Genomic DNA, 20,078 nt, shown 5'->3' with positions numbered 1-20,078 from the left:
CGGACTAGATGATCTGCTCAGGTCCCTTCCGACCCTAGAAACTATGAAACTATAATTGTATAACTTTAAACAGAATGTACTGATTTGATCCTTTTCTCTTGGAAAGCCAACATCCTCATCTTTGACACTTTCATTTCCCTCTTCAGTAGCTTCCTACAGAGATTTTTATAATTATAATTCTCTTGTGTTCCTATTTCTGTCCTCTTGAACGATAATGCTCTTGCAGTTTTTCTCCTCCTACATAAGTACTGTGTTGATGCAAGGAAGGAGACATTTGACATAATGAGGGATCTGAACTGTTAATTACTGGATTTTGAGATTTCAGTAGTCCTTTCTGCGTATCTTCGTAAACACCCTATAGTAAATAAAGTGGTCCATGCTTCTCCAATCTAACAGTTCATTTTAGCAAATGGAATAACTAGACTCTTACATTTTAAAATAGAAAAACTGATAATATGGTTTTGCTCTACCGAGTGATAACAGAGTTCTTAGACGTGTATTTTTAAATCATTTTCATATTAAATTTACTATTTAAAAATATAAACTGATTGTTGTTTGCTCATATAGTGCACACTCCCAATTAAAATACACACCTTGTTTTGGGATGACAGAATGAAGGAAAAAAAGACTTTTTCAGTTGCAGTCTAATGCTGGGGCTAAGTAGACTCTTCAGTGTCACTTGCCCTCCCTTGGCTGATCAGCCAAAAGCTAGAGATTTAACTGGCTGGGAGAGAAGCTGCCATTCTGGTGTCTCCACTTGCTTCTTGCTCCTGGCACACTTGGATCCATAGTTGCTGCTTGTATCCTTGTACCTGAGTATGTAGTTTCTTTTTGAAGGCAAAGCTGTCTCCTCATAATCTAAAGAACACAGATAACTTGCAGTCACTATTATAGAATGTTCCAATTATAAAAAGATTTTTATTCATTCTGTTCATGTTAATTTAATAGTAGTAAGGTGGTGTAAGATGCATTGTGCCACTCTTAACTTGGGGTGGGTTAGTTTGGAATAACTTGCTTAGAAGTGATGATACTTTATAATTTTGCCCGTCTGTTTTAAATTCTACCAAACATACTGTGTGGGCACTTGAAGGAGTCTTGTAGCGTTAAAATATTGAACATAAGATTTTTTCGTGTGCTCCTTCGTAACATTTACTCCCCTCCCCACAACCTTGCCTTCTACAACAACAAAAATTGTTTGGAAATGACAACAAATACCTCTTTATCCTTCAGTAGACCCTTTTAAAATGAAAGTTTTCCTGGGTGCTTTTGCTTATATTTCAGCATGTTTTTAAAAACGTGTGTGTCATTAAAAGAGCTATTTCTAACTTACATTTTTTTTATTATTTTAATTACAAGGATACACAAAAGCTTGGGGTGTAAATGGTAGAATTTTCTGGCTCTTGGCCTGTCATCTTACAAGAGTTCAGTTCTTTTCTACGCAAAATTCATTTTATTTGCATGCTATTTTAAGGCATTGATACTTGCTTCGATGCATGCATACTTGTAAAAAAACAAAAACAAAAAACAAAAACAAACAAACAAACAAAAAAAACCACTACCTTTGGGTTGAATGGTAGTCTTATTTCTCTCATATGAGAGAGAGAGAAATGAAGGTCTTTTAATGAAGCCTGCTTAAGCGTACTCCAGAATTTCCCCGCTTACAGGTTTTTATTTTTAACAAATTAATTTTGTTGAGGGGAATCTGCCCTAATGAAGCTTCAGATTTTAATTCATTAATTCATACTGTCTGTTAAACATGATAGGCTGGAAGGAAGGCAGAGTTGCGGGATGATGCTAGAAGGAAGGATGGGACATTTTCTTAAATTGTTACTAAGATATTTATAATTGGTGTCAATGGCAGTTACATTTTGCATCTCTGGTAGAGGTGGCGTGGATTGTGAATTTGGAGGCCATGAATATTGTAGAGTTGCAGACCTCAAGAGGTGACTGAGTGCAAGAGAAGGTAGTGCTCTGATATGCCAGAAACAACAGAGGTGGGAGAAAATGTAGAAAAGAATCTTTAGATCGGCTGTAAAACAGTTAAGTTAGTCACTTCAGTAAAAGTAGCTTCATTGTAGAGGATGGAAACCATTTTACAGTGCGAGTGGTAGAGAACTGATTTTGATAATGTGATATTAACACATGACAACCCCAGTTACCCTAATGCTTCCACTATGAGGAAGCAGTGCTGGTCTCAGAAAAAAACATGCGTCTGTAAAGGCTGTGTTCACATGTTCAGATGATCTGGGAGAATTCTCTTGGGTTTGTTCTCCTGGTAGAAAATCCTACCCGGAGATCCCTGAAGAAACATTTGGATGCTGAGCTTTTGAAGAGCAGAGAGCTTGCAGTGCTGACTCTGTACAGCCCTGTGCACATCTTGGCATGCTCTGCAGACTTCCTCAATGTGCCTGGCAACATATGGCGGCAGTGCATAAAGCAGTCCTTATTGGTTGATCCAGATTGTTCAGTCAGCCTTTGTCTCCCTGAAGCACAATGTGGGGACTGTGAAGGGGACATGTTCTACTCTCTGTTTGACTGGAGCAGTAGCATTCAGCCCATGTGACGCACTGTCTCTTTTGGTGGGGAGGGAGGTGCTCTGGGCTGCTGAAGGACTGTGCTGTTGCTTCTCTCTGAAGGCAGCATGTAGACATTTGCTCTCTCGTATGTATGTGGCCAAAAATAATACTAGTGTAGACAGTTTACATGAAAATGGAAAACTCATGGAAATTAAGAGAACAGATGCTAAAAATCATAAAAAAAAATGCTGATGTGAAATGAAGCGAAGTCATGGAGAAATTAAAGGAACAAGAGTAAATTGCATACCAAAAAAAGTGAAAAACAAATGGCTAAGGTATACAGTGACCAATCTGCAACTCTTTCATTCCTTGAAATGATTTGATACATATGTGATGAATGATGATACAAGTCTCTCTAGTCCAGATAGTTGACGTAGTACTAGCACTAGGAAATGGCTTTATTCGGTTTGCTTTTGCGAAGTGTTGGGTTAAGCTCATTGTTGGTACCCATGAGGTCCTACTGAACTACATTAAAATCAACATCCAAGTGTTGTACACGCATTTAAATGACCAGGTTCTACATATCAAATCATTTCTAATATGGATCATGATATTAAAATTACTAGCTTTGAATTGTACCCCTTCTGCTGTATTTGTGATGCTATTTCTTCCTGTCTGCTTGTACCTTCTCTGTTATCTACGTGGTCGGAGTCTCCCATTTGCTTTCTTTGTCAATAAAGCTGTACTTTGCAATAGTAAAAGTACACTACAGGCCATCGGTAGTTATTGAATATGCCTTTGGAAGGCTTGAAAGTAAGGTAGACAGACTTTCTAAATGCATGCTAGTTGTTTTATTTCATGCTAGTGTTACATAGTTCCTCTGCCTAACACGTTTGGAAATAAAACTAAGGGTGGCAGATTGAGAACAAAAGGTAACACATTAACAAACATATGTTGATTTTATACCAAGAAGTTAAACAGATTTAAAAAAGAATTGGTGGATTATAGATAAAAAGTATATTAGCAGTGATAGTATATAATAATAATAAAATCATTATGAAGAGTTACAACTTTGCTTTGGGTCTTAAACCATTTGATTACTACTAGAGATTGGGATGAAGCATTGAGGGAAGGAAAATTATCACACATCTGATTATTGCAAGATATTTTCCACCACCTTCTGAAACATCCATTATTATCTTCTCTTAGAAACAAGATGCTTAGGACTGGATGGACCATAGGAACCACCTTAATGTATCAGATATGTGCTGTTATGGCAAAGCTGCTTCAGGGAAAGGAATTCTGATATCCTAAAATAGTGTAAAGGATCCTCCTTGTTGATCCTCTGCGACAGCAACAGCAGAGATGAATTTAGGTCTGTTGCTAGTAAGATAGCAAAATAGATGGTTTGGGGTACAAAATATGCAATAATTATTTGTTACTACATTCTTCATGGTATATAGTACTCATGGGGATGGAGATTGGAGCAAAACAATTGTATCACTTTTATATTGTTTTGATGGCATTTAAAACATTTCCAATATGATGCCATTTCCGTATTGGTCTGTAGAAATTATGTAGTTTCTAATTCTTCGGGTGGAGACTAAAAGTTCATGTTTGAGTTTTATGGAAAGAAATATTCTTTCACATAACTGAGGTCTGGCAATGTCTGAACAGTATGAGGAAGATAAGGGTAAAAGGTGAATGTACATGGACTAGTACGGGGGTGGGCAAAATACAGCCCTTGGGCCGAATCTGGCCCACAGCAGGTCCCTTGGTCCTGCCTGGCCCAGGCACCACCTGGACACACAGCGGGGCTGCCGCCTCCTGGACACGCAGCGGGGCTGGGGTGGCTCTGTGGCTTGGACTGCCTTTCTACCCATACACACAGCTTCGACCCATTGTGCCCCGCGCCTGTTCTGGACTTGCCTGTCCAGGCTCAGTAGCAGTGTGGGGCAGAAACTGTTGCTTGGAATGGGGGAAAAGCAGTCTCTCCCCCTCACCGCTGCTGGGCAGTTCTTGGTACCCCTTAACAGTAGTGCACTTCTGGAGTCCACTCAGTGCTGGGCTGCCCTGTGTCACCGCTGCCTGGGATGCCCTGCGGCTGCTTTGCACTGTCACCACTGCTGTGCAGCAGTGAGAACTGCCTGGCAGCAGTGCAAAGGAGTGGCTGCTTTTCCCCCATGCCAAGCAATAGTTTGTGCCTGGTGCTGCCACTGCTGAGCCTGACAGGTGAGTCCAGAGGAGGCATGGGGCACACCAGGTGGCAGCAGTTGGAAGGAGCTGTGCCGCCTAGGCTGCCTAGATAGGCAGTCCAGCCATGGAGCCACCCCAGCCCCATTGTATGCCCAGGGGGTGTCAGGATGTGTCATAACTAGGCAGTGTGGGCCAGGCTGGGGCTGTGTGCTGTTGGTGGTGGTGGGGAGGTGCTGCAGGGTGCATGGGCTCCGGGCTGTTGCATGGTGTGGGTGGTAGCTGTGTGCCTTAAGGGAGTACATGTGGGGAGCTCCCATGTACGCCTCACCATACCCTCAAACATCCTTCACAAACCAAATCGCACTCTCCCCCACACAGTCACACATCCCACAATCACTGCACCCCTCACCCCCCCCCAACTCCACATCCAGTACATACACACCCACATACCTCTGTGGGGAGCCTTGCTCACTGCTGCACACAAAAAGGAGTACTTCTGGAGGTAAGGGGAGAGACTTATGGTGATGAAGGCCAGGGGTTAGGGAGTAAGACGTCCAGTTCCAAGATGGTGACCAGGGGGCAGGGCACTTGTCAAGGGGTGGTGCCACCCTTGCAGCCCTTGACAGCTCACCAAAACTTATTTAGGAGCCCTCCAGGCAAAATAATTACCTGCCCCTGAAATAGTAGGTCAGATGAGAGCCCAAAGAAGCTGTTCGTCAGTATTCCTATGTTATATTCATCTTCCATTTTGACAAATAATAGCTCAAAATATGTTCAACAGATAATTCTAGAATTGTTCAGGTGCTCTGTTCTGTTTTGTTGTTTTGAACCATTACTAGAGCATTAAGCAAGCACGTAAGGGAAATTGCCGTTTTTAGTTAGTACTTTGTTATGTCTGTCAGCATGACCTGCTGAAAAAGATTGGGACACAAGTAGAAGAGAATGGTGGCTCTGAAATATCCAGATGTGAATTTAGGATGCCATTGCTGTGCAAGGGCTTTCACTCCCTGGTGTCAGTGTGTTGGGGACAGGGAGTGGGGCCCTATACAGGCTGCTTTGCCCCAGGCTGCGGTCCACGAGGAAGAAGTGGGACTCAGCTTGCAGTGGCAAAACTGGAAGTCCCACGGTGGGACTTGCAGTTTCGCTTTGGCCGTGTTGATCAGCAGGTGGCTTCACTTCTGTTGTGTTGATCGGCATGCCAGTTAGTAGAGCGTTCTGGATGGTAAAGTGCCAGATAACACAGCTTTTACTGTAAGTACATTTTATGAAAAAAGTGTATAACCTTGTTTTGGATGTAGTTTTATCTTGCTTCCTAATGTGTCTTTCCCTTATGTTGGGGATTGTCAACTGGGGTATATGTACCCCTGGGGGTACTTGGGAAGGCCCCAGGGGGTATGCAGCAGTGGCGCAAAGTGGGGAACGGGTCTGCCAGCACTTTGCACCTCCAGCACTTCTGGTTTTGCTGCAGTGTGCCACCGGCACTTCCAACCCCCTTCCCCCCTCCCCAGTTGTTGATTGGCTGCAGGGGGACAACCCCGCAACCCCTCCCCACTGGCTCCTTGACTGGCTCCCGGGGTACAGCCGACCAGAAAAGGTTAAAAACCCCTGCCCTAGGTGGTCTGTAGTAGACTTTATAACATGATGGTAGTACTTCCTAGCTTGACACCTTCCTACCTCCTTACTGTTTCTTTAGCAAACAATGTGTCTTCATCCCCAAGTATTTCTTTGGAATATTCCAAGCTATGCTGACAAATTTAGATTGCAAATTCATGTAAAAATGGTCAAGACTGACATCTGTTTCTCTCACTGTGCTGTATCTGATTGTTATGGAATGCAGGAAAAATATGTTCTGCCTGATAGTGTAGTTGGAGGAGTGGTTGCATGGAAAATAGGAAGTTTGAGATAAGATCCAAAGTAAGCTATTACATGTAGTAAATATTTGCCACAATCCTGTTATCAGCTGTGATGTACTTACCATGCTGATTCTTATTTTGACTTTCTGATTACTTTGGTGATGATTGAAAAGCTGAATACAGCAAAGGAACTTCATTTTGCAATCTGCCAATATCTCATGCCTTAACCCCAGTAGTACTTACCATATTTATTTACTGCCCGCACACACGCATGCGCACACACACCCCTTCCCGCCCACCAAATTTAGCAATGGAAAGTTAGCGTGAGAGTCTTACATGAGAGAACTGATTTCTGCAGGGGCTGGAAGCTAGTGTGACGTGGAGCTTGACAAGATTCTCCTCCTCAACTTTACTTCCCCTCTTCTTGCTGCCCAGCAGCTACTGGTTTAACTGTCTCCCAGCCACTGTTGAATTAAGGCTTTTACAGTGTTAGACTGCATAGAATCAGGCTGTGGTTGTGAGAAAGTTAATCCTGTAGCTGTTGCAATACCAGTGTCACTCCATGGGGAAGGGAAGTGAGACTGAGGACTCTACCCCTGCTCTCCATGGCGGAGCCTGAGGCCCCCTTAGTGGCAAGTAAGGCTCTGTTTCCCCTACCCTTCCACTCCGTCCCCAAGGAAAAATCTTTTTCTTCTTCTGCCTTCCTAAAATAAGGTGCATGTCTTATTCAGGGGCATGTGGTTTATGAATAAATGCAGCATTAACCATTTTTGCTTTTAAGATGAGTATCTCATGATTTGGGTACTTTCTGTTTTCAGTGGCATTTTTTTTTTTTTCCATCTGGGAGTTAGGATCACAGTTGAAGTCAGGAGTCTGACTGTGAAGGAGTAGGAGTTGGGCTTGTGTGATATTCTACCTTGTCTTGTGGTAGAATAGGGACAACAGTGGTGGTTCACAGATTTGGAAGAAATGTACAGTCTTTAAGTGTGTCTAGAAAAATTATACCAGTGAGTGCTTGTGGGGAGATCTCCTTTTCACCAATAGCCTGATTCTTTTCTTGTCACTATATACTCTTCTGCTAGTCAGTCCTTGTGCCCCAGGACACAATCTCCTTGCATTTGGTGTGTGCCTCCCCATCAGTGTCTCAGCAGTTAACATTGCCTGGCATGCTCCATGTATGTCGTTCTCCCGTCCTCCCCCTCTTCCTCAATACTCCCTGCACTGAAGCCCTTAATGAAGTAATCAAAAACCTTGATAATGGGTACTAGGAACTTAGAGGAAGGATGCAGCTGAACATATATGATAGAAAAAGAGCTGGGCCATTATGTATTATGTACCGGCAGGGCATTTCCTGCTAGAACAAACAGAATTGCCCCATGGAATGCCTGATACAGAGGACAAAGTACTCAGTGAGGAGAGTGGGGCCCTGAACTGAGGGATGGAATGAGAGGAACCGGCTAACCTGGTACATTTGCACTGCTTGCAGCTTAATTTTTTATGTTTGAGAAATGTACTGTAGGCTGCACCAGTTCAACTGGAATTGAGCTAAAGATCTTGCCCCAGAAATTCAATACAATCTTGGCTTGTACAACACTTGAAATGGCAATTGTGTATAGACAAAAGGTGCTCCACTGTCACTTTAAAATCCAAGAGGGTCCAATGTAGATATGCTTGCCTGGTGTATGCCATTGAGGTTATTTCTTTAAATTTTGTGAATTCAACTAAAGCTTGTTTACTAGAGCAAGGTGCACTTTTTGTAGCGTTACTTGGGGGGCAGTCATACAGTATCTACTGGATGTACTTGAAACTACTGGTTAATTGCATTCTTATTTTGTTGCATTCATTTTATGCAAACATGATATGGAAACCACTTTAAATGTATTAAAAAGACCTACTGTCACTTGTTCAGCCTTTTTACTTCTATCATAAGAACTCAGTATTCTTAGGCATGTTAGATCAAGACATTCCCATAGCTTGTTTCATTTCTCTGTTGGACTTTTGGATCAGTAGTTCAGTATAGTGACCCCCTCCCCTTCCCCCAAATGCACAAACATTTTTGTTGTTGTATCTCTGTTGTTGTACCTTTTTGTTGTTGTACCTGTCTTCTGATAAGCTTCCTCTGGGATCTGTTATGTAGAAGATGCCGTATATCCTCCTTCCATCTAACAGTGATTGATGCTTACAATAATTAAATATCAAATGTCATAACTTTAAGAATTTGAAGTCAATGAAAATAGTTTTGATTAGTAATAGCTGAGCATTTGCCATGTTTTGTCAATTCCCTTTTGTAATAAAATATTGATTTTATTTTTGCTCAGTTCTGAGTTACAGATCTTCTGCTGTACCTGGACTTACCTTTATGCATCCCTCAGTCTTTTATAACCAAGTTGTCATATTCCATGAACAGTAGTGTTAGTTTGACATAACTGCTTTTTGGGAAAAATCTTTTGGGAAAATTCAGATGTTGTATATTCATTTTCTTGCATCCTCTGTTCTCACAAATACTGTACTATGTGGTGGTAACATCATTTCTAATTTATAAATTTGCAGCTGGCTAAAGCTATGGTGTGGGTGGATCTGTGTGTGGGTTGTATGTGTAACTTTTTTTTAAGTGAATTGTTATATAACTCTTTTAGTGGATTGTTCCAAAGTGTTTGGTTTGATTTTAAGACCAATTTTGCGTAAGCCCCTACCCCTGTTAACGTGCTGTGGTTGGTTGTCAGTGTTCTCAGACTATGGTTTGCCCAACACTTTACAGGTGCCAAACAACTCATAGCACATGTGGTATGATAATCACGGACAGTCAGAATAGGGTGACTATACATCCCAGGCAAACTGGGACAGTTCTGACTTCTGTAGTCCTGTCCCAACCAATTGATCGAAAGCCCCAGAGTGGAACCTGGTGGGGAGGCAGAGTGGCATGGTGTGCCAAACAGCTGGCCGAGCAGGCACCACTGCTGTTGGAAAGGAGCAAGGAAGGGGAAACTAAAGCAGGTGCCACTCTGCTCCTGTCTACCTGCCTTGTTCCTGCCTAGCGGCATCAGTGCCCAGTAGCCTGCCTGGCACACCCTGCTTCTCTGCATCCCCACTGGACTGTGCTCTGAGGCTTTTGGCCAACCAGCTGGGACCAAACTACAGAAGCCAGGACTGTCTCAGTTTGCCCAGGACATATGGTCACCTTAAGTAAGAAGCCCTCCGAGTGCTCCAATGTCCCTTCCTGGACTTAAATTCAGAAGAGGAAAATTAACCAAAACTTGAGTTATCATTGTTGACTTCAGAATTATCCACTTTGAAAGACAGCTTACTTCTCAATATGCATGTTTTGTCACTAGGTAATATGTATTTTCAGAGAATCCTGAGCGAATTTGATGCTCAGATCCCTGCTAAATAAGGAGGTGAGTGTCTGAGGCCACATACAGACCTTATGGGTGCCTATTCATGAGCAGCAAGGCTGCTCTGGAGCATGTGTATAAACACCCTATATTTCTACCAGGAGAATCGGTTTCTCCTAGAAAGAAAATGGCTGTTGCAGGAGAAAATAACCCATCCCTGACCTGGTATAGGTCGTTCTTGGGACAACAAAGGCCTGGATACTTCCTCATTGCTTGACTTCTTCCCAAGCACCAGGAGAACTTGTGTGGTGGGGAAAGGCTCTCCCTGCCCCCTTGAGACTGGTATCCCCAGTCCTCTGGGGAAGATGCAGGAAGTAGTTCCTGCTTACTTCCCAGTCCCAGGAGAACCCAAGTGGTGGGAAAAGGCTCCTACACCTTCCCCTGACCTGGGGTCATCCCAATCTGCAGAACCTGTGTAAGAGAGCCCCCCCCCTTTTTTTACCTAGACTTTAGAAATTTTTTACCCTCTTTTTTCTTTAAAGTTTTTAGAGCTCATCATCCTCTCCCCTCTTTTTATTCATAGACTCTAAGAGAAAAATAAGCATTGTTGCTTTTTCAATTCCCAGTTGGTTCATTCAAAGCTGAGAAATCAGTCCAAATGAAGAAATATTATTTTGGCATTTGCAAAAAAGGCTACTCCTGGCAAAAGCTGATTTAGGACTTCAGTAAACTTTAGCTGCATGTGCCTTGCTAGTGACTTGCACCAGTTCAGCGGTGTGACTCTTTAAAACATCCTTAGCAAAGATTTCGCACTTGAATGGTCCACCTGTAGCCTTGACACATTTTTTATGGTTGGCATGATTGATGGGTCATTAGTAGATCCCCAGATCACAGGAGTATTTTCCTCTTCGACCATTAGGAATCTACCCTGATTCTTTGTGTTAAGAGTATTGGCAAGAAAATGAGATGGAGTAAGAGCCTGATTCATCTGCTTCTTTACTGCCTGGAGTATAAGTTTGTTGTTGGGTATTTCTTGCTGTAATATTTCTTGAAGTTCGTTCCAAATTTCAACAGCATACGCAGTACTGCAGCAATTTTTCTTTAGTTTGCCCAAAGCTGTGAAAATACATTTTAGTGCATTTACCATATTTACTGCATTTCTCTTTAGTCCAGTGTTGACTACTCTACCTATGATACTTCCATCGACTCTGTCATAGTTTTCTTCACAGATGGTCATAAGAATAAGCCAGTTCTTAGTAAATAGCTCAGAGCAGTCAACCATTGAATTCCGTTGTCTACGTTGGGGAAGAATTAGCTTGGATCCCCCAGCTCTCTTCACTGATGCTAAAGCAAACTGATTGTTATGCAAGTTTTTTGCAATGTCAGCATTTCTGTTTTCCCTGCTGTACAATACTTATATCTTTGGCTAAAAGATGCATCAACTGAGCGCTGCACCCATATGTTATAAGTTTCAGGTTTGCTTCATTAGCTTGTCTAAGTTTCTTCTCATCTATGCTGTTTGCGGCATTAGGTTCTAGTATCTATGATGTCTTTGATTCTTTGCATCCAGTAGTATAGACCCTGCATCCCTGCAAGGTCACATCCCTAATGCATGTAATAGTGCCATATTTTTAAGCTTAACCTCAAAAGTTAGATGTTTTCCCCCTTGTTTTTATATAAAAGAAAATCAGCCTTTAACTCCAGAGTTTTTAGTAGACTCTCATTGACTCTATTTATTTTATTTAAATTATTTTAATAGATTATACTAAATTTATACTTTACTTTATGCTGTATTAAATTCAAATTTCATTTTAAGCCAGTTTGTTTTTTTTAAAAGGAAAACTTAATTATAATTTAAATACATTAAGTTTGGATTAGGCTGTAATTAAAACTGGATCTGTTTTATGTAGTTTTTTCCAGCAATTTGTAATTTTCTGTGGAACTGAGAGAACATTTCCAAATTGAATTTTGTGTGTGTGAAATCTGATGTGTGAAACTTGTGTGGTCAGTTAGTCTAAGAATAAAAGTTGTGTTGCCGGTTCATCTAGGAGTGAAAAGGTTGTATTTTTTGAGGTAAATTTCAAACAATTTAATTTAAAACAAATAACTTCCAACTTTTCCCCTACCATTGAAAGGTTTTCTATGTAAAGAAATGTTTTGGAGTAAATTTAAAAGTGGGAAATAAAAAAAACTAATTTATAAACAGCATACATAGACATGATTCTGCCATCATTAAGGTCAACCTGACCAAATGCAGAGCATCAGCTATACACAGAATTGGAGATTACTAAAATCTGGAGTAGTAAACAGGCTCAATTCAGTTGGTCATAATGGAACTGCACCTTTTTTACAGAATACTAATTATGCCTAAATTTGGAGTTCTACACTCCGATATGTAGAGGTACATTTGTATCCATACTGAGATATTCATATAAATGCTCATTGATATTGATATGAAAAGAAGTGGATTTTGCATGGTACTGGAAGTAAAAATATTGCTCAAATTATAGTTTATTTTAGTTTTGTAAGCCTAGGTTTGATGCTTCAGATGCATGGAGATGCTATTGTGCATCCTTCTGGAATTGGAATGTCCCTGAAGATCAATTGAAGCTCTGTTGTTAAGCCTGGGGAAGTAAAAACAAGAAAGCACAAAAAGCAGGAAAGAAAGTGTCGATTCTTATAACAAATGGGCATTACATTTAAGATTTCAAAATCAGCTGTTACATTTATATATTTGGCTTGCTGTACACTGATTTGGATTGACATTTAGTGGAAAGCTGACCATTCTTTTGAAATGCCTTCAGTTTAATGTAGTTTTGGAATAAAATCAATAATGCTGAAAGAAACAAGAGGATGCATATCACTGAGTGTAGAATGTCTATTTATATGAAACTTTTGTAGCCTGGATTTCTAATATGAAATGCTTTGTTGACTTTAAACCAAGAACAAACGAACAAAAAAACCCCAAAACACTTCTCCCCCAAAACACACAGTCAAATTGTAGTGTTTATGCTGTCCAGGGATGTTTAAATATATTGTGCTACATCTTTTTTAAACAATAGGAATGATTAATTCTGAGAGAGAGAAGATCCAAATTAATTGAAGTAATTAAAAAATATCATGAAAATTGGATGTTTATCTTGCTGGGATCCTATGACCCCAGCTGACTTCCTGCCTTCGGGTGGGGGGCTGGACTCAATGATCTTCCGAAGTCCCTTCCAGCCCTAATGTCTGTGAAATTTATGAAGGCTGCAGCTCTGTGCGTGGCTATAGTCTTAAGCAACTAGATAACAAAATAACTGCACTATGCTGACTGCTTTTAACACAGCAGAATGTGCATACCTGCTTAACCCCCTTTTAAGATTGACTAGTTTAATTGGTGCTTAAAGTTCATCTGAAGGATTGATTAGTTTCCCAGTCATTTTGGGAATCATTGGCATTCCCAATCCCATTTAAAAAAAATAAGAACTCTGTTTAACATTCTGAAAGAAATCTTACTATTACCTTATAATTGTAGTAGAAATAGAAACTGTTTTATTTTCAATAAGAATAGGCTTCTTATATAATACTTGCAACTCCAAAGCTGTAGTAATGTGCTACTGGATAACAGTGCGAAGTCTAGTCTGTTTGTCAAAGCTGAAAAAAGTGAAAAGTGTGTGCTAATAGTGAAAACTAAATTAGATATGTTTTAATAGTCCAGCTATTTCTTATGCAGTAGTTGAAGATATCTTAGGTTTTTAATCTAATCCTTTTTATTTAAAAAAAAAGATGAAAAACCATCTTCATCTGCAGCCTCTCCTCATATTATGTTAAAATAACCTGTAACGTTTCAGTGAGGCAGAGTTCTGGGTGTTAACCACTGCTACTGATTGATATCTTTTGTGCAAAAATAAGCTTATTAAACTTAATCTTGTGTTTAATGGATTTCACCATTTAAAAAAACGCAGATATCTGATTACATCTATAAGACATTAAGAGTTAACTTGTTGAGAACTGAAATGTATTCTCACAGCTCCAGTGTGAGGACAGACTACTGTCTCCATGGAAACTCATGTAATAGTGTGTTTTTTCAGTGCCTTCCCTCTGCGTTTTTAGAGTTTACGGATCCACACATACAAATATTCTTGGTAACATTCCCTTTAAAATGGTGGTTTCAAGGAAATAAGCACATTGAAGAGAAATGTCAGATATGATTTTTTTTCAGTTGAGGTTTTACTGTAAGGCAAACAGCTTTCTAATCACGTTATGCAGTGTTGATTAAACAAAAATATTTCTCAAGTCCTCCATTAGGAAATTGAAGTGAACCAAAATGTTTTCGTTTCTTTTTTAAGCAGCTGATGTTCCTCTATTTACAATTTGGGAAAATGTGTTTGCTTTAACACAATAGTTAGTGGTTGCCGTTTCCCTTTAGGAGGTTATCTTGTCAAAAATAGGCAGTCTTTCATTGGGAGCAATTTTTTCATAAGTCCAGGGTTAAGCAAGTAGCCAGAATTCCTGGGATAGTGTTGTGTTTTGTATTTTTTTTAAAAGGGCAGGTTCCAGTGAAGGAAAATGTGCTAAATTGATCTATATCACTGTAATGCAGCTGTCAGCCTCACCCATCTTGTTTATTGTATGAACCGTAGATTGGTTGTCTAATACTTAGGCTACTAAAGAGATTCACCTTTTTATACTGATGATTTGCTAAATAGTCACATTCTGTTTTTGGAATCCTATCAATTTAAAAACCAAGTGCAGAATATTCATTTTTTGAGGATATTTTAATTAATAGCTTGGAGATAAGGGCACTTCTTTTCCTGTTTGATTTGTTTTTATTTGACTAAATAAAATGAGAGAAAAAGGGAGCCGAAAGCCCTATTTTTCCAGTGAAATTTTAAATGAAGGATTGAAATTGTGGATGCAGATATTGAGTGTGGGAATGAATTTATATGCGTGAAGAATTTCCACCTTTTCATCTGGCAGTGGCTATCAGAAGATGATGTCACCTTGAAGCTGATTGGCTGTTTCAGCACCTAGTGCAGGGAAGAGAAGGATGCCGGCACAAATCTCAGTGGTGGATCTATGGTGTTTTCAGTCAGGTTTTGATAGAATTTTTAATTAGTATTGAGAATCTCCTGTATGTGGCCATGTGAGGTATTGGGAGCATCCTGATGTGAGGGGAATTGAGAGCTATCGGAGGAATGAGGCGGCTGATCTGCAAGCGGATCTGTGATTGTAAGTTGCAAAATCTGGGTGGAAGGAATGAGGCAGGGAGTGTTGGTAGACACATTGTGGGAGGATATGTAGCAGAAAATGCATGCATGAGTAGAAGAAAAGGGAGAAGCATTTTTCTTTGATTGCCTGGAATGACTGAAAATTGTATCAAGGGCTTCATTTGTGGAAAAAAATGATCTAGAGCAGAGGAAGAAATATTTAATGTGTATAGATATTTTCCCTTTTGTTGCATTGAACATGCAACATTTTTTTTGAATGTTCAGTTTTACTATGATGAATTGCAAAGCTGAAGCTAACACTTAACACAAGATTTTATATCTAGCATTTTTTTAATTGTCATCCTACTGCAAGGCCCTAGACAAAGGACCAAATAATTACCATTAGTTCTTCTTTTATCTTGTAGTAAATTTATTTGAAAAGTGTAGTAGAACAATTAAAAAAAGCCCCTCCCTCAAATATCTTGTAATAAGTACATCTTTTCCCATTGTATTGTTTTTAGATAAAAGCTTTGATGATGAAGAGTCAGTGGATGGAAATAGGCCATCGTCAGCTGCTTCAGCCTTCAAGGTTCCTGCACCTAAGAAGCCTGGAAATCCTACAAACAGTGCAAGAAAACCAGGCTCAGCTGGTGGGCCAAAGGTTGGAGGTAATAAATACTTACTTAAATTCTGGTATGCTTTTGTATCAATCCTGACATAGCAAGCACATATAAAAGAACTTTAGAAGGCAGTATTTAATTCACGACTGCAGTGTTATTGCAGAATAGGAAACTGGAAAGGACCTTGTTTTATGTAGACATTCATGTGCAAAGACATGTATACATGTATGTACATTATACACATACTACAAGTGACTAAATTTTTTCTGTTAAAATAGATGTCATAAAATGAACACTGAAGCTGAGATTTATTGATAAAAGCTCTGAATGTGTGTGGCTGTGTGAGAGAACTCATGGATTAACCAATTGGTGCAAACAAAACATTTTGTTAATATTTTATAAAATCTGGAAAACTAAAATTGCACAAAAGGTCTTTTTTTTCATGGTTGAAGCATTTGACATTCATCAACCTTGTCCCTCACAAAAATCTTTTAAATAACATTTGAAAAATGTAACTAGATGATTATTCTATGAAACTTGCCTGGATTTTGGAGTAGCATAGCACTGCCTGTTTATCATTTGTTGAATTTGGATAGATAAACTTTTTTTTTGAACAGCCACATTAATATTACACATACTTATTGCATAGAGTTAATTCCAGTTATGAACCAGAGATTCAACCAGAAACAACATTATTACTTCCATTAATCATTTTACCTAACAATAAAAGGAAAATTAAGTATTTACTACAAGAGAGATAATAGGGTTTAGATCATATAGATCTTTATGTACATGCTTAGCAACTGATATAATTTTTGGGAAATATAGATTTATTTTTCTGCTTTGAAAGAGATGATGATTTCATTAGGTCTAGGTGAAATATTCTTTAAATATGCCACTTGTCCTCTGTGAACACTTTTATGAAGAGTTCATCATTTTAGTGTATGCTTTTTCCTTGACTCTATTTATATTAGGCTTCTTTTCCAATTCTAGACTGATCATGTAGCAGTTCCTGTTAATGGATTTGCACAGCCAGAATGCAGTTTGAATTAGCAAAAATTTATGTAGTATTGCATTTCCTCACCAACCAAGCTGTGAGGTGCATTAATAAACCAGTAGGATGTAACGAATATTCATGATTTATTCCTTTTTAATATATTCAAACTTCCTAATTCACTGAAGAGATTCCCAGAAGATGATGTAAGTAGTGGTAGTCACAGTACAGCTTATGCTTGTGTTAGTGAACCAAAAGTGTATTAGCAAAAAGATTTCATAGGAACGCTTATACATATAGTTAATACTTAATATTTTGCAAGTTCTAATGAAAAATTTGCTTTTTTGTAGCTTTTTAAAAGCAAATATAACTGTACATCGAGAGTTATAGGCCATCTTCTTTCATATATTAAATAGATATGGCACTAAAATTGAATTTCCAGGATTCCACATTCTTAAAATGTAGCCAAAGTTGCCAGGCTGCTTTGATTAGTGTTTTGTTAAGTGCAACTCCTGGTTTGTGTGTCTGGATTTACTGATACGTCAGTCATATTTTAGATTTTTCTGCCAAGTGTATAATAAATATATTGTATCTGTAGAGGGAAAGGAGCCAAGATAAGTTGGAGTAAACACTTAGCCACTCTCTTAAACTCTTCAAATTTACAGAAGAAATTTTGCTGCAGTTTATTATAGAAGAAGAAATGTAGCTACAAATAGTAAACTTTAGTTTGCTCTATGGATGCCACACCTTAAAAACAAGCTGTGGAAATGAAGGGCTGTATGGAATACTTGTGCTAGTCTACAAGATTAAGGCATGTTAAAAATCAGAACAATTACTTTGTTTATTCTTTGTTTGTTTTAATAATTGTATATACCTTTTCTACATCTTCCCTTTTTAGCTGTGGAAATCATAAAAAGACATGCTTGTGAGAGCTCTCTGAAGATTTATCCAACCAGGATGTCTCTAATCAATGTTCCAATTTAAAAAAAAAAAAAAAACCTTGGCTGGCACATCTTGTGGTATAGGTCAGGGCTATCCAACTTCACAGCTGGGGACCATGTGCTGCATCAGTTGCAGGCCATGGCTGGTTACCATGTAGGTTACATGCCACGGGGGCCACACAGTTAATAGACTTACTGGGTCCCCCTACCACATGCACCTCCCTTGCTATGCAGGCATGACAAGCCTTGTCACCATGTCCCCACTTGGGCAGTACAAGTCCCCTTCCCTACACCAACTCTCTCCCACCCAGGTCATTGCTATGCGAGTTGCCCTAGCCTCCATTCTGCTGCTGTAACATGAATCCTCCCCTGTGCCACGTGACTTCCCCCCCACTGATACTGCCATGCAGGCAATCTTGTTGGGCCCCATCCTACTGTGTTGCTTTGCCCCAGGGACCCCAGCTGTTGCAAGAGCAGGAGCAAAGAGGGAAGTGACAGACTTCGTATTAACCTCTTGTGGGCTGGATGCAGCCTGGGGGCCACCAGTTGGACAGCCTTGAGGCTGTATTTTTTCCACTGAGAGAAGTATATGATTTGTGCAAATGCTTAAAAGACTCTTATTCCATTTATTGCTTACCATTAGTTTAAAGTATTTGAATTTTTGGTTGGTTTTTTAAAATGTTTTTGGTGATAATCAGGTTAAGGATTTTTTGTCATCTTGATTATGCAAAAGAAGAAAAGCCTTTAGACGAAGAAGAAATTATCAGTAGGAGGCTTGATGTGAAGATAGGTTAACTAATTTCTTGATAGCTGGAAAGGAACTGAATCTTAGATTCTCAACTGCAGTCCTAGTTTCTTCAATTTCACAGTCCAGTATCCCCCACATAAAAGCTTGTTCACTTCCTCTCTACAGTTCTACGGGCCATTCAGCATGGTGACCTATTTTGGCCACCACCTTATCCAACTCATTGCTAGTTTTGCTCCTGATCTGCTCTTTTCACCTTTCCTTTTTAATTCAAATTATAATCCCCCTTTCTCTTTGTTTCCTTTGATAGCAGGGGCCTGTAGTCAAGTGATCCAGGAGGACCCTTAGTCCCATGCCCTTTCGTGGATGGGATTATCATCTGTTTAGTAGTTGTCAGAAACTATATAGCACAGTGCATGGAACTTAAAACTTTGTAGAAGAGGACCAGAGCTTAAGTCTGTCTTAGAGCTCTGAGTGGTAAATCCCTTAAAATGGAGGTGCTCCTCAGGGGCAGCATTGGTTAGACTGGATCAGAAAACAATACTGTCGTGGCCTATCTCAACTATTCACGGGAACTCGGAGATCAGTCCTCCATTTTAAGTATTAAGTTTTTATCTCCAAGAACCTGGAGCCACCCACCCCACACTGAAACCTGTGTCTGAGCTGCAGCAGTGCCTTTTGATCCCAGATAGGCCTTGTTAGCCATCTTTAGAGCCATAGATAAGACCATCATGACAGACAATCATCTTTGACTGCAAGGGAATACCAATGATCTTTTCTGCCTCTTTTCAGTAGTTCTGTCTTTGACAATAGCAATGTACTTAAATGGGAACTGCCCAGTGGCTCAGCAGACCTTCAGCCAGTGACTCAGAATGATAAGCAGATCAACAGAACGTCAGCTTGATTTCCCAGACATATGGACTCCCAGCAATACAGCTTACCTGTTTGTAAGAATGCAAAGCAGTCAGTGTGCTGCTTTGGGGAAGCACATATCTGGGCCTAGCACCAAAGTCCACTTGATCAGTTATGAATAGCATCTTCACATGCAGTCTTTGGAGGCTCAGGCCCAAAGTACTCGAGTTGCAAGCAGAGTAGACTACAGATGTGTGGTCAGACTACCATTTCATAGAGACCAAATACCCTGACCGACCCATGCTTTTGAGCCACTGCCATTGCTCGCACAAGTATGTCTATCCTTTAAAATTTGTGTCAGTCACATAGCATCTGATAAGTGCATCTCGGTGTTGGTGGTTCTGTCCATGGGAAAACTGCATCATGTTTCATAATAATCTGGTACTAAGGATTCTGGAGTTTTCTTTCCAAAAGTGAACTCTTTGTTCTAAATTTTCTGGGAAATTGTCTTCCTGCTCTTTCCAAGCCTGAAACCATCATGTTCAAAAGCTATGGTATAGATGCTTGTAGAATTCTTGAAGATGCACCTCCAGTGTACAGAATCAAAAAGCTCCCTGTTCGTCGTCTTTCTTCCAGTGTTCCAAGAGCTTTGACAGAAGGCAGGGTAAAATTGTACCCTTTTTTAGGCTAATTACTTCAGAGATGTGTAGCATAAGCCAAGGGCGGACAATTATTTTGGGCGGAGGGATGCTTACCCAGTTTTGGCAAGCTGTTGAGGGCTGCATGGGTAGCCCTGCCCCTTAACAGGTGCCCCACCCCCTGGTCAATAAGAAAAGC

The 20,078-nt window shown here is 39.9% G+C and overlaps 1 protein-coding gene across 24 annotated transcripts in view; it reads left to right on the top strand.

Annotated features, from left to right (window-relative positions):
- CLASP2 (cytoplasmic linker associated protein 2) overlaps positions 1-20,078 on the top strand; it is a 276,414-nt gene that overhangs the window by 89,241 nt on the left and 167,095 nt on the right. For 19 of the 24 annotated variants that reach the window (XM_019508951.1, XM_019508959.1, XM_019508941.1 and 16 more), the window contains one exon: positions 15,611-15,757. In XM_019508951.1, coding sequence (XP_019364496.1) covers positions 15,611-15,757 — 147 coding nt within the window. Of the gene's footprint in view, positions 1-14,928; positions 15,112-15,610; positions 15,758-20,078 lie in introns of those variants that run through there. The other 5 variants (XM_019508956.1, XM_019508953.1, XM_019508958.1 and 2 more) reach the window with 3 other exon arrangements.

The sequence above is a fragment of the Gavialis gangeticus genome, unplaced genomic scaffold, assembly GCF_001723915.1.
Source record: "Gavialis gangeticus isolate Ggan-Ray unplaced genomic scaffold, GavGan_comp1, whole genome shotgun sequence".
Classification (NCBI taxonomy): domain Eukaryota; kingdom Metazoa; phylum Chordata; order Crocodylia; family Gavialidae; genus Gavialis; species Gavialis gangeticus.
This window is presented reverse-complemented; position numbering and strand designations above follow the sequence as displayed.